Source organism: Girardinichthys multiradiatus, chromosome 5, assembly GCF_021462225.1.
Source record: "Girardinichthys multiradiatus isolate DD_20200921_A chromosome 5, DD_fGirMul_XY1, whole genome shotgun sequence".
In the NCBI taxonomy this organism is placed as follows: Eukaryota; Metazoa; Chordata; class Actinopteri; order Cyprinodontiformes; family Goodeidae; genus Girardinichthys; species Girardinichthys multiradiatus.
The window spans coordinates 19,039,942-19,060,405 of NC_061798.1; the positions used below are offsets into that span (position 1 = coordinate 19,039,942).

Consider the following 20,464-nt stretch of genomic DNA (forward strand, 5'->3'; position numbering starts at 1 on the left):
TTAACAGGATGAAAGTAGACCAGCAGATTCAGTCAAAGTAAAATGTATTTATTTTTTGTTTTCACAGGCGATCACATCTCATGTTAGTTTTTTTGCCTAAATGAATAAATACAAGTTAAATAAAACAAACAATAAACATAGGATAAGACAATCTCTATAGGATGATGCAGAGCTAGAAATTCTGTTTATCTGTATTATTATACAGCAACAAACATAAAGGAATAACGAGGCAGGTGGAATAAATAAATAAAACCAGTGTTCATGTTTATTGAAGAAGCTATTTAAATACTTCTGTTAAAATACATAAAAATACGACACTTTTTATTATCTGTGACTTTAAAAGTGTTAGTTTTTTTTATCTTTTATCGTCATTTTACCGTCAGTTTTCCATCAAAAGGCGGACACAGAACACAGAACCTCCAACATCTAAATAAATTTTTATTACTGTTTTTGCTGCTAAATGTGCAACAATAATCAATCATTTTAAGGCAAATGAGCTTTTTCTGAATGTAAACTGTATATTTTTTGTGGCAATTTCAAGTGATATGAGCACACCACCAACACTAAACTGGTGTTGCTGATTTTCAATGTCTAGCTTATCGGTTACCTAGCTTTTGTATGCAATACTTTATTGTAAAAAAATAAAAAATGAAAAAATGCAATGAATTTACCAAGCTATATGATTTATAAATACTGCACAATTCTAAAAACTACAGTGTGGTTGTGATGTGTGAGGAAAAAAAAAGGAGGGTGAGAATACAAGTTTAAATACTGTAGCATATTAAAAATATCTATGTTCTGAATCTATATTAATTTAACGGTTCCCTTCACTCTTTTGCAACAGACCTTAATGAGCTGAGGTCCCCATTGAACAACACTCGGTGTTTTTATGTTTATGGTTTAACTGCGGCAGACTCCGTGTCGTTGGTCGTCCTAGAAAGAAACCACACCTTCATCGGCTCCTTCTTTCCTTTCATGGTGACGGGGCCGCGGTACTCCAGATGAAACTGAGGGTCAGCGTTCTCAGCAGACTGCAGACACCTAGAATACAACGTCAACAACCTTAGAGCATGTTTTCTTCTGGCTCCTGTTTTACATACACCTTAGGATGCCATCTCCATTATAAAAGGATTAAGTATAATTTCCCTGCATATGCACAGTTGAAACCAGATATTTACATTTACTGTATCAAAAGACACTTTTCAAATAAATGTGTGATATTAAATCCAACGAAATATTTGCTCTTTTAGGTCTTTTAGGATTAACTAAATATTTGTATTACTTTCTTCAAATTCAGATTACTATGTCTTTAAGCAATTCAGAAAGGCTCAGACGATGATGTCATGGCTTCATGAGCTTCTGTTAGGTTAATTCAAAACATTTGAGTTAAATGGAGGTACACCTGTGTATATTTATATTTGCCAAGATATCATAAGGGGATTGGTAAGAGAGAGTAATTATACACAGTAAAACAAATTATGTCCCAATGATGGCTGAAAGGTAACTCAGCAAAGGAAGAAGCCATTACTCCCAGTGTTACATGAAAAGCCAGAATACAATTTGCAAATGATCTGGGGGACAAATTGAGGTGTTTAGTCATATGACCACCGTTATATGTGCAGGAAAAAGAGGGCAGCTCGCAAGCCTGAGAAAACCATTCCAGCTGTGAGGTACAAGGGTGGCAGCATCATGTTGTGTGAATGTTTTACAGCAGGAGGTAGAGCTGCACTTTACAAAATAGTTGACGTCATGACAAAAGAACATTGTGGAAATATTAAAGCAACAATATACCAGCCAGGAAGTTGAGGCTTGGGCATACATTTGTTTTCCAAATGAAAAAAGGACCTAATAATAGAGATAGAGTATGTACAAAGTTGCTTAAGGACAAATGAAGTCAATGTTTTTTGCAGTAGCAGAAAGACAAAAAGGGTGCATGAGCGCAAAGCTGCCTACAAACATGACTCAGTATCACCAGTTCTGTCATCAGGAATGGGCTAAAGTTCCTTCAGACTATTGTGAGAAGTTGGCTGAAAGACACTCAAAATGTTCAACCCAAGTCATACAGTTTAAAGTGCAACAATTAGGTAATTTATGTCCACCTCTCAAATTAAAGGCAGTTAAAAACAATCTGAAAAAATATGCATCCGTTCATTTTGACATTTAGCAAATAGAAGTAATTTTGGTAATGCTTATTGACCTAAAACAAGAAATGTTTAGTCTGATTTAAAGTCAGACAGTTAAATATTTGGTTTCAATTGTTTAAATTCTTCTGCTTCTAAATTCAACCATGTTTTGTAGGACTTAAAAACACAAATATTATGCTTCTGATAAATAGAGGATTACTAAAACTCACCTGTAAGTGTATTCTGAGACGTTAATTTTTCCCTTTTCGCCCGTCGTCTCAGTTCGACTTGTGAGGTTGACCGTATTTCCAAAAAGACAATATCTGGGCATCCTTTGGCCAATCACACCTGTCACCACCTCCCCGGTGTGGATCCCAATCGTGATCTGAAATAAAAAGTATGACATAAAACTATGTTGCTTATGAGTTGACCAAAATGTAAAAACACAACAGGATTTATGAGCTCCTGGACCAGCTTTATGGTACTGGAAATGTGAACATTTGTTTTTCAGAATCTGTTTGCTGCACAACTACAAAAACAAAAGACCTGAAACAATGCAAGCATTAAAATAAACAAGTGTTCATGTTGAATTAGGGGCTTGCTAACTATATTTCTCATGCCTTTTCAGTCTGTTCACACAACTCTTAGCTTTCAAATGAAAAGTGCAACATTTAGTGGGTGGATATAAGTTTCACTCTGCCAGGAATTTGTGCTCCATGAACAAAACATCTCGCCGTTTTTCACATTCCAAATCTCCAATAAAGATTTCCAGAAGAACTTCTAACCAATGTGGAGACTAATATTTATCCTCGGAGCAGTGGGCACTTCTCAGTGCTTGTTTTGCCGCGAGTGTCTGAGACAAACAAGCATCTATTTTCGTCCTCAGCATCGTGAGATTATTTTGATCGAACTCCAGCTACTTATACCAGACTCATCCTTTTGCCAGTGGCACGTCTCAAAATAAACACGCTTTTGTTAAGCATTTATCATTTTTCAGAGTTGACTCTCAACAGCAGTCCGTTGAACAAATGCTTGTTGGTTTTTATCCAACTACTTCAGCCTGTTACTACACTGCGTGAAAATGTCCGGATGCATCGATACAATTTTTTCAGAAATTAAACAAGAAAAGAAAACGTAGCAGAGCTCCAGAGTGTCTGTATTATCTATGCCAAAGAGATGCATAGTTAAAAAAACCGAAATGATTAAATATGTGAAGGAAAACAAGGACAATCATGACATTATGTGCCAAAAACAGATACACTGTTTCACCAATGCAGAACCATTTAATTGTGAAAGAAAACCCATCTATAGTGTACTGCTGGTAAAAAACAAAAACAAAACAAAAAACCAAAACAAATCCAATATCTTATATAGACAATAATTGGCATTCCTGGTAAAGATATGTTAAAACCTTGAAAATAAAAGTTCTAGAATTGCGCCGCTCAAGTTGGTTGCAGGTTGGAGTAGCTCTGTTACTTTTGATTCTGATTTATTCTTTTTTGGGAACTATTCCTCTTGTGGTGGATACAGTTGATTTTTTTTGGATGACTGTCCACTCCAGTGTCGGATGCTGTGCAGCTTGGAGGATTTTTCTTAATACTTTCTATTTTTGGACATTTGTTATGATGCATTGCCATGGCAACGGGGTTGTTTCTTACAACCGGGAGCAGCTGATTAATATCTCAAAAGCTCAAATAATACTTCAACTACAACCCCAAATCCCTGATGAGTTGAAAAGGAGACGCCGTGGATGCAGAGCAGGAGCTAAGAGAAGAGAGAGAAGGAGGAAGTTCAAACCATCTCTTCCGTCGATTTTGATGGGCAATGTGAGATCGTTGGGAAACAAGTTGGATGGACCCAGCCAGAGTACCGGGCATGCAGGATCATATCCCCGACTCCAGTGTCTCTCTGCCGGGCTTTTTAACCATACAAGCAGACAGAGATTTAAGGAGGAGCGGCAAATGTAAAGGAGGTGGACTAGCAGTATTTGTGAACAACAGATGGTGTAATCCAGGACATGTTACTGTGAAGTGTCATCTCTGCAGTCCAGATATTGAACTGTTGGCAGTAAGTTTTCGTCTATATTATTTACCCAGAGAGTTCACCAGTGTTATTTTGGCAACAGTTTACGTTCCACCTTCCGCTGTTGCTGACACTGCATGTGATGCCATCAACTCAGTTGTTGCTAAGCTACAGACACAAAACCCCAATGCTTTTGTGGCAATTTCTGGTGATTTTAACCATGCTTCACTCTCTGCTACTTTCACACTCGGTTGCTTTGAGGCTACAGACGGGGACGCACTGTGCCAGCCACATGGAGAGGACATCAATGCCATGACTGAGTGTGTAACCGACTATATAAACTTCTGTGTGGATAACATCATTCCCACCAGAACCGTGAGATGCTTCCCCAATAACAAACCTTGGATCACCAGTGACCTGAAGGACCTGCTTAACAAGAAAAAAAGAGCCTTCAGAGAGGGAGACAGAGAATTATTGAGGAGTTTACAGAAGCAACTTAAAGTCAAGATAAGAGACAGCAAGGAGGTGTACAAGAAGAAGCTGGAGAGCAAGCTCCAGCAAAACAATATCAGAGATGTGTGGACAGGGATGAAGATCACAGGCTTCAAGCAGAAGGATGATCAGACCGATGGAGGTCTGGACAGAGCCAATGAACTGAACACATTCTTCAATAGGTTCAGTTCAGAAACAAGCTTCGCATCCTCCTCTCCTGCTCACAGCCAAACAGACATTCCACCTTCCTTTGACCCACAGGACCCACAGCTGTCCAGTAACACCTCAAATTCTTTATCTTCCACCTCAGTCCTAGACCCTTCTGCTTCGACATGTTTGCCTTCAACCGTATCAGAAGATGCTGATGCTTCCTTTGCTTCCCCCTTCCACCTGTGTGTCTCAAGAAGTCAGGTGAAGAGACAACTGGAGAGACTGAATAGGAATAAGGCTGCAGGTCCAGATCATGTCAGCCCTAGAGTCCTGAAGGCCTGTGCAGAGCAGCTCTGTGGGATTCTGCAGCACCTCTTCAACCTTAGCCTGGCCCAGAAGAAGGTTCCGGTGTTGTGGAAGACCTCCTGTCTTGTTCCGGTACCAAAGAAAACTCACCCATCAGTCCTCAATGACTATAGACCTGTTGCCCTGACATCTCACATCATGAAGGTCCTAGAGAGACACCTGTTGGCCCACCTGAGTAAGCAAACAGTAAACCATCAGGACCCCCTTCAGTTTGCTTATCGCTGTGGAGTTGGAGTTGAAGATGCCATCATACACCTGCTTCAACAAACCCACTGTCATCTGGACAAAGCCAGTAGCACTGTGAGGATCATGTTCTTTGATTTCTCCAGTGCATTTAATACAATCCAACCTGATTTGCTTTGTCAGAAACTCCAGAAGACTCAGGTGGAGGCCTCAACAATCTCTTGGATCAAAGACTACCTGACAAACAGACCACAGTTTGTGAGACTGAAGGGTTGTGAGTCTAACCAGGTAGTCAGCAGCACAGGAGCACCACAGGGGACTGTACTCTCACCATTCCTTTTCACTCTGTACACCTCAGACTTCCAGTACAAGACAGACTCCTGTCATCTGCAGAAATACTCGGATGATTCTGCAGTCGTGGGGTGGATCAGAGATGGACAAGAAGCTGAGTACAGGAAGGTGGTGGACCGCTTTGTGGCATGGTGTGGAAACAATCATCTCATTTTGAACGTGACTAAAACAAAGGAGATGATTGTAGATTTTAAGAGAAACAGGAATAAGTCAAAAACTATTTCTATCATGGGAGAAGAAGTGGAGGTGGTGGAGGAGTATAAATACCTCGGTGTTCACCTGGACAACAGACTAGAGTGGAAATGCAACTGTGAAGCCATCTACAAGAAGGGACAGAGAAGACTGTACTTCTTGAGGAAGCTTAGGTCCTTTGGTGTTTGCAGCAAGATGCTGCATATCTTCTATAAGTCTGTTGTGGAGAGTGTGATCTCTTCTACCATCATCTGCTGGGGAAGCAGCATCAGAGCCAGGGACTTAAAAAAGCTCAACAAGCTGATAAAAAAGGCTGGCTCTGTTCTGGGGACTCCTCTGGAACCTCTGGAGATCATTGTGGAAAGACGGATTATTCATAAAATGAAGAACATTATGGAGAACCCTGAGCATCCTCTTCATGAGACTGTCCTACAACAACAGAGTGTCTTCATTCAGAGACTTCTTCAGATCTGCTGTAAGACGGAGCGCTACAGGAGATCCTTCCTGCCCACAGCCATCAGCATCTACAACAGCTCTTTGAGGAAACCTTCATAATATGAGCTATAACAACATTTAATTTCCCTTTGGGATTAATAAAGTATTTTCTGAATTGAATTGAATTGAAATGTAAAGGAGGTGGACTGGCAGTACTTGTGAACAACAGATGGTGTAATCCAGGACATGTTACTGTGAAGTGTCATCTCTGCAGTCCAGATATTGAACTGTTGGCAGTAAGTTTTCGTCCATATTATTTACCCAGAGAGTTCACCAGTGTTATTTTGGCAACAGTTTACGTTCCACCTTCCGCTGTTGCTGACACTGCATGTGATGCCATCAGCTCAGTTGTTGCTAAGCTACAGACACAAAACCCCAATGCTTTTGTGGTAATTTCTGGTGATTTTAACCATGCTTCACTTTCTGCTACACTTCCAACATTTCAACAGTTTGTCAGTTGCTCTACCAGAGAAAACAAAACATTGGATTTGTTTTATGCAAATGTCAAGGACTCATACATCTCTACAGCAAGACCTCCTCTAGGCAAATCAGATCACAATCTTGTTTTTCTCTGCTCGAAATATAAGCCTTGTTCAGAGGCAACCTGTAATAAAGATGACTGTGAGAAAATGGTCACAAGAAGCTGAAGAAGCTCTGCATGGTTGCTTTGAGGCTACAGACTGGGACGCACTGTGCCAGCCACATGGAGAGGACATCAATGCCATGACTGAGTGTGTAACCGAATATATCAACTTCTGTGTGGATAACATCATCCCCACCAGAACCGAGAGATGCTTCCCCAATAACAAACCTTGGATCACCAGTGACCTGAAGGACCTGCTTAACAAGAAAAAAAGAGCCTTCAGAGAGGGAGACAGAGAATTATTGAGGAGTTTACAAAAGTAACTTAAAGTCAAGATAAGAGACAGCAAGGAGGTGTACAAGAAGAAGCTGGAGAGCAAGCTCCAGCAAAACAATATCAGAGATGTGTGGACAGGGATGAAGAAGATCACAGGCTTCAAGCAGAAGGATGATCAGACCGATGGAGGTCTGGACAGAACCAACGAACTGAACACATTCTTCAATAGGTTCAGTTCAGAAACAAGCTTTGCATCCTCCTCTCCTGCTCACAGCCAAATAGACATTCCATCTTCCTTTGACCCACAGGACCCACAGCTGTCCAGTAACACCTCACATTTTTTATCTTCCACCTCAGTCCTAGACCCTTCTGCTTCTACATGTTTGCCTTCAACCGTATCAGAAGATGCTGATGCTTCCTTTGCTTCCCCCTTCCACCTGTGTGTCTCAAGAAGTCAGGTGAAGAGACAACTGGAGAGACTGAATAGGAATAAGGCTGCAGGTCCAGATCATGTCAGCCCTAGAGTCCTGAAGGCCTGTGCAGAGCAGCTCTGTGGGATTCTGCAGCACCTCTTCAACCTTAGCCTGGCCCAGAAGAAGGTTCCGGTGTTGTGGAAGACCTCCTGTCTTGTTCAGGTACCAAAGAAAACTCACCCATCAGTCCTCAATGACTATAGACCTGTTGCCCTGACATCTCACATCATGAAGGTCCTAGAGAGACTCCTGTTGGCCCACCTGAGTAAGCAAACAGTAAACCATCAGGACCCCCTTCAGTTTGCTTATTGCTGTGGAGTTGGAGTTGAAGATGCCATCATACACCTGCTTCAACAAACCCACTGTCATCTGGACAAAGCCAGTAGCACTGTGAGGATCATGTTCTTTGATTTCTCCAGTGCATTTAATACAATCCAACCTGATTTGATTTGTCAGAAACTCCAGAAGACTCAGGTGGAGGCCTCAACAATCTCCTGGATCAAAGACTACCTGACAAACAGACCACAGTTTGTGAGACTGAAGGGTTGTGAGTCTAACCAGGTAGTCAGCAGCACAGGAGCACCACAGGGGACTGTACTCTCACCATTCCTTTTCACTCTGTACACCTCAGACTTCCAGTACAAGACAGACTCCTGTCATCTGCAGAAATACTCGGATGATTCTGCAGTCGTGGGGTGGATCAGAGATGGACAAGAAGCTGAGTACAGGATGGTGGTGGACCGCTTTGTGGCATGGTGTGGAAACAATCATCTCATTTTGAACGTGAATAAAACAAAGGAGATGATTGTAGATTTTAAGAGAAACAGGAATAAGTCAAAAACTAAGAAGTGGAGATGGTGGAGGAGTATAAATACCTCGTTGTCCACCTGGACAACAGACTAGAGTGGAGATGCAACTGTGAAGCCATCTACAAGAAGGGACAGAGCAGACTGTACTTCTTGAGGAAGCTTAGGTCCTTTGGTGTTTGCAGGAAGATGCTGCATATCTTCTATAAGTCTGTTGTGGAAAGTGTGATCTCTTCTGCCATCATCTGCTGGGGAAGCAGCATTAGAGCCAGGGACTTAAAAAAACTCAACAAGCTGATAAAAAAGTCTGGCTCTGTTCTGGGGACTCCTCTGGAACCTCTGGAGATCATTGTGGAAAGAAGGATTCTTCATAAAATAAAGAACATTATGGAGAACCCTGAGCATCCTCTTCATGAGACTGTCCTACAACAACAGAGTGTCTTCAGTCAGAGGCTTCTTCAGATCTGCTGTAAGACGGAGCGCTACAGGAGATCCTTCCTGCCCACAGCCATCAGCATCTACAACGGCTCTTTGAGGAAACCTTCATAATATGAGCTACAACAACATTTAATTTCCCTTTGGGATTAATAAAGTATTTTTGAATTTGAATTTAATTGAAAACCATCCTTTACTGCAGTTGCATAATTGAAACACCTTAAACTACTAGCCACGAAGCTGGATGTGGACCTATGTTTATCTGGCCACCACACGCAGTGAGCGGGCTGATGAAAAACGTACAACAAATCTCCAAAGCTCACAGTTAATGACCTCTAGCATTGCCACAGATGTAGAGTTTGCTCAACTCTACTGTCACCATGTGCTTTGTTTAGTATTTTTTACTTCAGTGAGGCACTTTGCGGTCTCTACCTGTGAGAGTGATATATTACTAAACTATATCTTTGCTTTCATACACCAAAGATTGGCGTCTTGGGTCACCAAGTCTAAATAGCACCCATTAGATGCTATCTACATGACACCGATTTCTTGGGAGGCATGCCAGGGAAATACTTTTTTGTCCTCCAGTCACAAATATAATAATGTTTAATCTGCAAAACCTTTTCATTAAACGGAAACTGTGTGCTTTGGTCAGATTAGATTAAAATGAATCTTTTCGGTAAGAAATGCTCAACCGGGTTTCTGTGTGAAACAATGCATGAATATGTGGGAAAGCACCTAATGCCAGCTGTAAAGTACGGTGACGGATCTGTGATGCTGTGGGCCTTGTTAATAACCTTGTTAGCGTGTATGGTGTCATAATTTTGGTACTGGTGATTTTGTAAAAAAATAATATATATATATTATGTAATCTGGGATTTTCTTTCTCACTGAATAAATCAAATTAAAGTTTGGGTTTTAAGTGTCAGAATATTTTACTGGAATAAAACACAAACTTATTTTAAGGCTTTTTTACATGCTTTTTGCTAAATTATCTAATATGATTTTAAAATACATAAATATAAATATTAATAATCCCTTATATCGCCTAATGTCACTCTACAGTATAATGTTCTGATTTTTTAGTCAGTCTTAAAATTCTTTTTGCCGTCCCGACCAGTTTTTCCACTTCCTTACTTCTGCTTCTGAAAGTGTAAAACATATGAATGCTTCGCTGTATATTCTGTGGATTTCTTTATTTTTGGTTTATATTCTACAGTCCATATCACACCTGTACTGGTTCGTCATCCACTTTAACTTGTCCTGCAATCTCCATCATATCAAGGGCGAGGTGACAGATGGACTTGGCGTGGTGCGTGCAAGGCTCTGGCAAACCGCTCACGGTCATGTACTTATCACCGACTGTTTCCACCTGAAAGAGACAACCGTTTTTCCATTTAAACGTCACATCATGATTTAAACTGCTTCTCTCTATGTACGATTAATGCAGAATTATCAGTTCCCACCGTTCTATAAAGGGAGCCTCTTTTAACACCAGAATTGACTGATACAGCAAGTGATAAACACTTACATCAACTTCAAGACATTCGGGGCCTCTCTGAGTCCTGCTAAAACCTCAGGACCACCAAGCCATTCAGCTTGTTGAGTAAATATTACTTCTTTTGGTGACCCCGTGCCTGAAGCTGATTCTCTGGAAGTGCCGGGGTCTGTTTGGCTTCTCAAAGTGCATTCTTGTCTGAAAGCCTGGAGTGTAAATCTGCTTTACCAGGCCTATAAAATTGTGCAGTCGCTCTGTAAAACTCTACTGTGTTTAAGAGTTGTTGCAAGTCATGAAAAAAAAAAAAAATGTGATATGAATATTCTCTTACTTAGTTCTATGTGCATGACTGTATACTATTCATCACACTGGTACACATAACCGGAAGACCAAAACAGAAATTGTCATCCTAAAATAATCCTTGCTTCCTTATTTTAATCCCTCTTGTTTTTCTTTAGTCCGCAATAAGATTACACAAAAGCCTGATAAACTGCGGTGGTAACGTCTTTGCTTCCAACCTTGTATACATAAGGGTTCTTCCGAGAGTCTGTCAAGATGTCGAAGCGCGTGTAAACATCATTGAGCAGGTTGACGATCTTGATGGCTCCCTCGGCTGAGGCGTGCTTGCTGCAGAAAGCGTTGAATCCCACGATGCCGCTGAACAGGATGGTGACGTTGTCGTAACGCTTTGCCGGGACGGGGCGCTTGTGGCGCAGCTCGTTGGCAACAGATGGTGGCAGAACAGAATAGAGCAGTCTGAAAAGAAGAAGAGGAGCGAGAAGCATTATTCAGGGGAAGCACACAGTTATGCGGGGAGTGAGGAATCAGGGCTCCCAGACTGAAGTTCATCCTGGTACCAGCATCTTTTGTCCTCTCCCACCACTTTTTCGGTCGATTCACCATGCAAGCTGCTCTAAGATAAGAACAGGGCGGTGTTTCTATGGTAACGGTTGGATCATGGCTGCCTTGTTAAAAGCAAAATAACTTTCCTGATGCATTTTACTTTAGCATCAGGAGACGTGATACATAACAGTCGCCCATCGAAAAACACTGAATGCAAATATTGCCTGTTTATCAAATGCACTTGAAAATTACAGTTAAAAAGTAAAAGAGGGATGTTGGCTTTTTGTCTGTTGAGGAGCAAAAACAGCTTCAGCCTATGATTTTATGCATACATACAGAGATGCGCTTTTGTTCAGTGTCACACACTGATGGCTGGACATTCTCCTTCTGAATTTTGTCATAGATAGCAGAATCCCAGACTATCAAACTACCACCACCATGTTTGGGTCTGATGTTCTCCTAAGATGTTGGGCTTTTTTTGCACTAGATTTAATGGGACACACACAGAGTGCTGTATGTCATTCTGTTTTGATGATTATTGTGTACAACTACTGAAAACCCAAAACACTGTTTCCCTGAAAATTACCATGCAAAAATACAATTATTGAGCTGCACGTATATTAGAAACTGTGAAGCTGTAAACAAGCTGCAGTTTACTTACTTTATTCAGTGGATAGATGGTAAGACGTTTTGACCAGAGCATGTTTAGAATAACATTATAGCTATCCAATGGCAACAAATTGGCACAGCAGCCTTAAATACCATCATGCTCCACTTCTGTGATCATATCCAGCTGTTGCCCACTGCTATGACAAGCCAAAGCCCAAACCGTCTCCATCCTAACAGGGCCCGAAGATTAGCTTTGGTAAATATCAACCTGCATAATAAAGTCCGACCGCAGGTGCTTCTGTAGCCATGCAGCATTATGAAAGCAGTATGAGACGGAGACCTGTTCCTTTCTGTATCTTAACTGTTTCTTGTGTGGAGTTTGACCTTAAAAGGGAATCCTTCACACAGCTTCCTTTTTTTTTTTTACAACGCACTACAACATGCACTAATGAACAACCTCTGACACTTTGTTTTAACAGCCACGTTACAACATAATGACTTTGAGGCTGACTCACAACATTGAGATAATGACTAGGCTGCTGTATGTAATTAATTTCCTAAATGATGCACTACAGAGAAAGGGTTTGCATACAGTTTTTGAACTGGGTGTGAAAAAAGAAAAAAAAAAAGCTTTTTGTTGAACGGGGCTCCAAGACATTTTCCATTTTACTATCTAGACATTTCCAGACTCAGGTTTATAAATGGCTCAGACAATTTCCTGGCCATTTTGTGACTTCTAATTACAAAGGTCTGCTTCACTTATAATTAGCAAAACTTCCAATTATTACTTGCGGCGTGGCCATCTATGATACATGTAAACCTAAATGTGAATCCTTAAGTAGAGCTGCTGCCACGCTGTTTTCCTATCATGACGCGTATTTTGGCGTATTGAACACCCTACAAGATGGGTCTAAATGTGGGGAAATGAAGTGCATGCTGTACAACATTAAGTCTATCTGAAGCAGGTATGTGCCTTTTGAAGCACCCCCATTTTGTATCATATGTATGTATAAAGTATATATGTATTTTTTCTTTTAAATAAAATACAGACGCAGGTTGGAACTGTTTTGACTTATAGCTTGATGTTGCATAAGACGCTCTACTATATAAAAGAGCTTGCAAATGTTTTCATTTTTCCAACAGTTTTCATGTTTGTGAAAAACATGATTTTGATATTACATATTGGCCTTTGGGTGGATACAATGCCTATATATACTATACTATTAAAACCCTCAGCTGCAATTTACTGCGGCCCCAGTGTTTATTGGCCCCTCTGGTAACGATGTGTTAAAAGCCTCAAAAATACATTCATTTTATACTTGAGTAGTAAAATTTCACGCTTGTTTAGGTGCTTTTATTTAGTGCTTTTATTCAGTGCTTATGTGTAAAAAATTATGGGATGTTTGTGATTGGAGTTACCATGAAATTACATTAAAATAAAAAAAAAGTAAATAATGGACAAATGCTTTGTGATGTACCAAACATTTTCCCTATCAAGAAGATTTTAACTTGTCAGAGAAGAACCCAGCCTAAATCCTTTAGTGTCTATCCACATGAACAGCTATGCTTGTGGGCCAGTTGTATTATTTTTGTATACCCATCTACTGCTAGAGGGTATAAATATCACAGAGGTTAATTTTTGTGATTGAATTTTCAAAATGGGAAAGACAAGAGAACATGCTGTTAAATTAGGCCAGAAATGCGCTAATCTTTATAGGTCAGAAAATAGCTAGAAGAAAATAGCTACTTTTCTAAACTTGCCCATATGTCCAGTCAGAGCAATAATGTTGCATTTCACTTCTAAACAACAGACATTGTCGCAGACAGGGTAGGTAAAAAATAATCTCCAATGTTCACTGTTAGCAAACTCCTAAAGAAAAGTGGCACCTTGGGGCTGACCAAGTCTCCGTAACAACCATTGATATTTTATGGCTTTTGTACACATATACACCTGGGGAACCAATAATAGTGGAGGGCGCTGGTTTTGTGGTTAAGGCTAACTCATTTCAGCATAGGGAAAGGGAAACCTGTCTGTCTTCTTCTTCTCATCCTCCAGGGCCCGTAGTGTGTGCTGAAGACGGTCCGTCAAAATTTCCAGCTCCTGGGTTAGCTTGTACTCCTCCCGAAACTGTTCACCCAGCAGCACCAGGTCACGCGTGGCATCGTGTAGTGGGATGTCACTGAGGTAGAGCCCCCTCCTCGTTAGATCATCCAGGTTCATAACGCTAACCACAGAAACACAGAGCAGGCCGAGACAGTAAGAGAAAAATAGTGAAACACTACATAAATTTTAGAATTATTGCAAATAGAAACTAACAAACGTACTTCTCTTGTAAAACAAATACTGGAGACCTACAGCTTGTTCACTCTTATCATGAAAGGGATTAAAATAAATAGATGGTGAAGAAGTAGCAGTGAAGTCAGCATACTGGCAGAGAAGTCTGTCTCTTAATAAATAATCTTGTTCGGTGAGGTCAGACATGACTCTATATGGCTCTGCCTGATAAGATGAATAAAGACTGTTCATGATTTTAGCTCCTGTGAGTTAGTTTTATCTGGACAGGCACCTTTTAACAAAACCACTTGAATGTCTGTTTAGACAAATTGGACAAGGTCCACAGAAACAATTTTGTCAGTTAATTCCCCCAATGGTCATGTCAGGAGGCTTATGAACGCCACAATAAATTATCCCAAGTATGTACCTACTTATCATTGTCTTCTCTCATTTTTACCTATTCCCATTCAACTACATTTGTAAAAGGCTGAGGAGAAACAAAATCCCTAAACTAATGATCAAATACCTAAAGTACAAAGGAAATTTATATCAAAATAGTAGAATATTCTGGTGCAAATTTTAGGAATAACATTTGTTGTTTTAGGAGTAGCCCTTGTAACGTTTTGGTCTACGTGCAAGAGATTATGCGTAGTGCAAAACCAATATTGCAAATCACCCGTTACACATCATCGCCACCATGAAACACTGGTGGCACCATCATGCTGCGGGTATGATTTTCTCTATCAGGGACAGTGAAACTGGTCGGAGTTGATGGAAAGATAGTTGGAGCTAGGTGGAGATTCTGGAGGAAAACATGTTTAGAAAAAGACTTAGACTGGGGTAAAGGTTCGTCATCCAGTAGGAACCCTAAACATACAGTCACAGCTACAATGAAATGGTTTTGATAAACATGTAACAATGTTTATACAAAGTATCGACTCAGGAGGGCTGAATATACTGAATATGGACGCCCCACTTTTCCAATTTTGTATTTGTAGCAATAACTGAAACCCTTGTATTATTTTCCTCCCACTTCACAATTACACGCTACTTCGTGTTGTAGACCATCACCTACAATCAGAATACAATGCACTAGAGTTTGTGGTTGTATCGCTAAAACATATTCAAACATTCAAATGCAAGAGAATAAAATTCTGATTAGTCATCATAGTTATTCTAATCTGCCGTGTGCATTTTTACATTTTTGTAGATCTTAATGCTTAGTTCGGTCAGAACAAACTGACTCCCTGCGGTGAATCTGGGTTACATAATGAACTCTTTTAACAGAACAGTCTCTTCTCACCAACAGTCTACTTCAACTGCAACTCATTTCTTCTACTCCACTCAGCATGTGATTCACTCACTTGCTCTCAAAACAAAATCAGCTTCTTGACTAGGTTAAACCTGGAGATTTAGGCTAAAAACAGTTGGATAGTGTTAACACAGTTGAAGTATTTCAGCAAATAAGTGATGGACGAAGTGGATGGGGTGTTTTTGCTAAGTATAACTGAGTTTGACTTACGTTAGTTTTACTCTTTTCACTCATTGTAATTTATAAGCTTTTTTTTTTAAGCTTGCAATTTAGATGTAACTTTAGGTTTAGCCTGTGCTTATATTGGTCTGGTACACTTTGTAATTTTTTCAAAATTTTTATTTAGTCCCTAAGTATAAATAAAACAAACATACAATTACAGCATTAGGAAACCTATACCTATTCATTTTGAATTTAAGTCCAATCTTTTCCTTTATCCAAGCTTATGGTCTTTGATGAACAATAGTTAGATATGACAACGTTGGTGATGTAAGGCTTGGTGGCAGCTCCTTGGCCCTAGCCCGTTTAGAAAGCTCTCTACACACTGTTCCTGAGTTAAATGAAGGCCATGTGAGGTTCGGAGGGCTGCGTCTACCAATTCTGCAGAAAGCCACCTCCGTTTTGTTATAAAACCACTAACAGTTGCCTGTGGAAGTAGTGAAGAAGTTTCAAGTGGCATCCTACTAATGCTACCACACTGGAATTCCCTGAGCACCTAAGAGGGACCCATTATTTTACAAATATTTGCTGAAGCAGTCTGTGTGCCTCAGTGCTGGATTTTATACACCTGTGGACACGATGTGTTTGGAAGCCCTAAATTCAATGATTTAAAGGGGGTGAGCCAATACGTTTGGCACGAAAGTGTAGGTTCTTCACTTTGCTTTGGTTGGGGAGACAGCCATGTTCATGCAGTGTAACAAAACAGTGACAAGATACACACCATACCCGTTTTGTTTTCTAGAAGGAATGATGGACTTGCACCGAGGCTGCAAGTCAACCATTTGATGTGCTTTAGTAGCTCCAGATGTATCTATAGTTTTGTTGTTTCTTGGTGTTCAAGATCCAACCTGCAGGCTCTGCAATAAGCAGGTAATACTGGAAAGGTATGGTGAAGTGGGAGAGGGACAATACTTTTGAATTTGAATTTAGTTTTCAAATAGAGAAGTTAAAATATGAGGGATTCAAAAATGACCCAATAACAGTAATTTATGAGTTATATCCAGTAAACAATTTGTGCCCAATGAGGTGACATTATATTTGACCTGTGGACACAAACACCGGAACATGAGGAATTGAATCTAGTGATGTATTTACAGAATAAAGCAGATCAACCAATAAATGGGTTTCAAACATTGGATCATTTGTCCATGCTGAACTCCATAATTTAAGACATGAGGTACAAACTGTTACTGGTTTCATCAGCCAGTTAGATTATAATACACCAGAAAGTGGTGTATGAATCAGAGCTGCTGTTTGGGTGTGCACATTCAGTTGTAGGTTGTGTGAAAACAGAGAGCTCAGCAGGTTTACCTGGGCGAGCAAAGGAAAAGGATGTTCTCTGCCTCTGGCAAATAAATCATCTGCCCTTTCAGTCTCAGACAGCTGATCTCCACCCCTGTCAGCTCATCCTCATTCTCCACGGTCTCCACATTAAGCAGGCCCTCCTGTCAGGGATACATCACACTTATGAATATTTAATTACACTGTATGTTCTTTTCTGAGTCTTCTTCAAATCTGTCAGCCGCCATTTGGATTTTAGATTTTAATGCGTGCAAAACATGATGAACTCCCCTTTCACAACACAGACGTTTTCGGGATCGATGTCTTTACAATGAATACAATCTACATACGTGCAACCGGATCCCCAGGCGGCTAAACATTTTTTAAAGTCTGAACTTAGAAGAAAATGTCCTTTATTGCTGAATCACGTTTCTCTATACTGCTTAAGTTTTTAACATAGTTTTTTCTTCAAGGCAAACACACAACATTCACCTAAAATGTACATTTTCCTCTCAAGATGAAATGCTTTAGAACATTTCCTTTTTTACATGGATGTCATCTGCATTAACAGCATCAATGAAACCCCCTTCTAGATTCCTTGATGCTTCTAAAAATATCAGTGACCTTATTAATATTTAAGAGGATCCATTATGCCCGGTTCAGTATCTTTATTGTTGAATCTGCAACTTTACTAACATAGATTTGCATTATTTACATTTAAAAAAACATTCTTCTAGTGTAAACTGGTATTTTATTGAGGCCCAGCAGTCGATCAGTCCTCTGAAACAAGCTGTTTTAACTCCAGTCCTTTTAAGGACCCCACTCTTAAATGTCTACATTCTTTTGATAAGGAGGTTTGAAGAAGCTGTTGCTTATCTCTCTAGAATAAAAAATGTTGAACTTAGAAGAGCTTTTCCTTCTCAATTCACAAATGTACTATTACTTAATCACGTCAGTCATAAACTATTATTAACTAACCATATGTTCTGAAGCATGAAGTGCATGTTATCCAATATTATATTAGTAGTGAGTCACAGGCTTGGTGTCAGTTTTTTATTCAATTTGCTTGTATTTTCGTTCTTCTGATGTGTTTTGCGTCATTCACAGGGATTAACTGTCAGTCAATCCTCCACGTTTATTGGCTCCCCTGCTAAATATTTGCAAAAAGCCGTAAAATAAATTCTTATTTTATTGCAGTATGTGAAAAGTTTTGAAAAGAAAATTCATATTTCATTTACCCACATTCAGTGGTCAGTGGGGTAAACAAATAACAGCCCCTTCAAGCAAAATGTGTGTTAAATTTGTACAAGTCATGAAATTGCAAAAAGAAAATGGCTAAATTAGCCCACATCTACAATCAGAGCAAACAATGAAAACGTTTGAAACAACTAGAACTGTGGCTGAATTAGGGCCAGAGTTTTCACACTCGGTGAGAAAGATGGGAAGAGAGGTAAAAAAAAAAACTCCAAAGCTCAGTGTTAATAAACTAAAGGAAAATCATCATAGCAGTTTTGGTGCTCCAATAAAATGATTGGCATGAGGTCAAAAAACAAGTCTGAGTTAAATCTTTAAATTGGTGCTAATAAGAAATTTCTTTATGTATTAGTCTGAGGCCTCAGCATTTGCATCGACAACCTTTATAAACATTTAATATTGAATTTCACAAGAGGAAAAATCCTTTCAAAAGCAGGACATCATTTGATTTTTAAAAGTGTTTAACTCATCATCAAGGTGCCTTTTTCCCTTTGTCTGCACAATTACAATGACAATGAGCTGGATTGCTAATAATCTTGATGACAGGATTCTATCCTTCAAAGGAGGCACAATAGACCCGGTTTAACATGTAGGACTGTGATCCAAATTCATCAGAAACAACAAAGCCATGTTTTTCATCATTAGAACCTTGGTCTATTTTTGTGACTTCTGCCTCTAGAAAAGCTGTGCATATTCAATGCCTTGCAAAAGTGTTCAACTTTTGCACATTTTGTCCTGTTAACCACAAACATCTGGTTATGTTAATATTGTTTTGAATATTTTAAAAAATAAAAATCTGAAAAGGGTGGCATATATTTGTATTCAACCCCTGCAAGTCAACGGTTTGTAGAAACATCTTTCAATTGGATTTGAAAGATGGCCATTCAAACTCATATGCTTTGATTGAAGCTCTGGCTATATGTTTAATGTTGTTGTTCTGTATGAATCTCACCTTCTGCCTCAGTCTTAAGTCTTATGAAGCCTCTAACACATTTTCTTCCAAGATTGCCTTTCTTCCCATCAACCTTGACCAACTTCCTTGTTCCCACTGAAGAAAAGCATCACTGTAGCATGATGCTGCCACCACCGTGCTTCACTTTAAAGATGGTATGTTCAGAGTGATATGCAGTTTTAATTTTCATCCATGTGTAGCATTTTGTATGCAATTGGCAGCACTGGGTTTTTCCACCAAAGAAATTGTGTTCTTGAACCGGTTCGGTTCGCGTGCCTTCGCAGTTCGGTGTTTTGTTGAGCACTGATGTGGTTCCACCAGTTTTGGGAACCAAGCATTAGTCATCAACAGTGGGTGTTACAGTGGGTGTCCTTCTAATGCAAAACGATAGCATCCATAAACTGCACTCAATACGTAGCAGGAGACGACGACTCCGTACAAGAATAATGGTACTGTTTTCATTGCATATGTTCTATTTCCACGAGTGAAACAATGCGTGTTTCGTGTGTTTTTGCAAACATGTAAATAATCTTCGTCTGTTCTTTGTCTTCGCGCAGTACTTGTTACTTCGGTTGTCTGCACCTTTGTCTCGCCCGGGGGTGATGTTGCGGTTCACGCAGAAGAATCAAGTAATCTGTGGTGCTCAAGTTGAACCAGGGTTCATGTTCTCGAACCTCTTTTCGTCGGTGGAAACACGCGTCACGGGTTCCAAACCACGTTTGGTAGGCAGAACAGGCTCCATACCGTGTTGGTGGAAAAGGGGCAATAGTAAAGGGGGCTAAATGCAGACTCTTTTGATATTTTTATGTGCAAAAACAATTGCTAATGAGTTGTAGCATATATATATATAGATCTATATAAACACTGTATATATATCTATATAGATATATATAGTAAAATCCTAGTAAAATATATTGAAGTATTTGGTTGTAATGTGTAGTGACAAAATATGAAAAGTTGAAAACATTTGCAGGGCACTGTCCAGGCAAAATGTTGACATGTTTCGGCTTTAAAAGCAGCACATAAACATAGTTCTATCTGATATCTACCTTGCTCCGCAGAACAAAGACAGTGTTGATGTGAGAAAGGATGCCATGAAAACTGAAGTCGATGTGAGGACGAACCAAAGAAAAAACAGACGGGAGGATACAGGCACCAGGTTGGAGCTGGAGATAAAAACAAAATCTCCAGTTTAGCGAAAGTTGCACTTCACAAAAAGAGAAATACAACTGTAACCGTAGCAATATATCAAAAACACAACAATCAAGTACTGA

The 20,464-nt window shown here is 39.8% G+C and overlaps 1 protein-coding gene across 1 annotated transcript in view; it reads right to left on the reverse strand.

Annotated features, from left to right (window-relative positions):
• Positions 1-27: 27 nt before the first annotated feature.
• Positions 28-20,464, reverse strand: part of gucy1b1 (guanylate cyclase 1 soluble subunit beta 1) — a 33,707-nt gene continuing 13,270 nt past the window's right edge. Inside the window, exons 7-13 of the mRNA XM_047365527.1 lie at positions 20,240-20,356; positions 17,015-17,148; positions 13,925-14,122; positions 10,964-11,201; positions 10,179-10,319; positions 2,354-2,508; positions 28-1,041 (exon numbers count right to left, since the gene is read on the reverse strand). Of these exons, the coding sequence (XP_047221483.1) occupies positions 894-1,041; positions 2,354-2,508; positions 10,179-10,319; positions 10,964-11,201; positions 13,925-14,122; positions 17,015-17,148; positions 20,240-20,356 (1,131 nt within the window). The 3' untranslated portion in view covers positions 28-893. The remainder of the gene's footprint in view (positions 1,042-2,353; positions 2,509-10,178; positions 10,320-10,963; positions 11,202-13,924; positions 14,123-17,014; positions 17,149-20,239; positions 20,357-20,464) is intronic.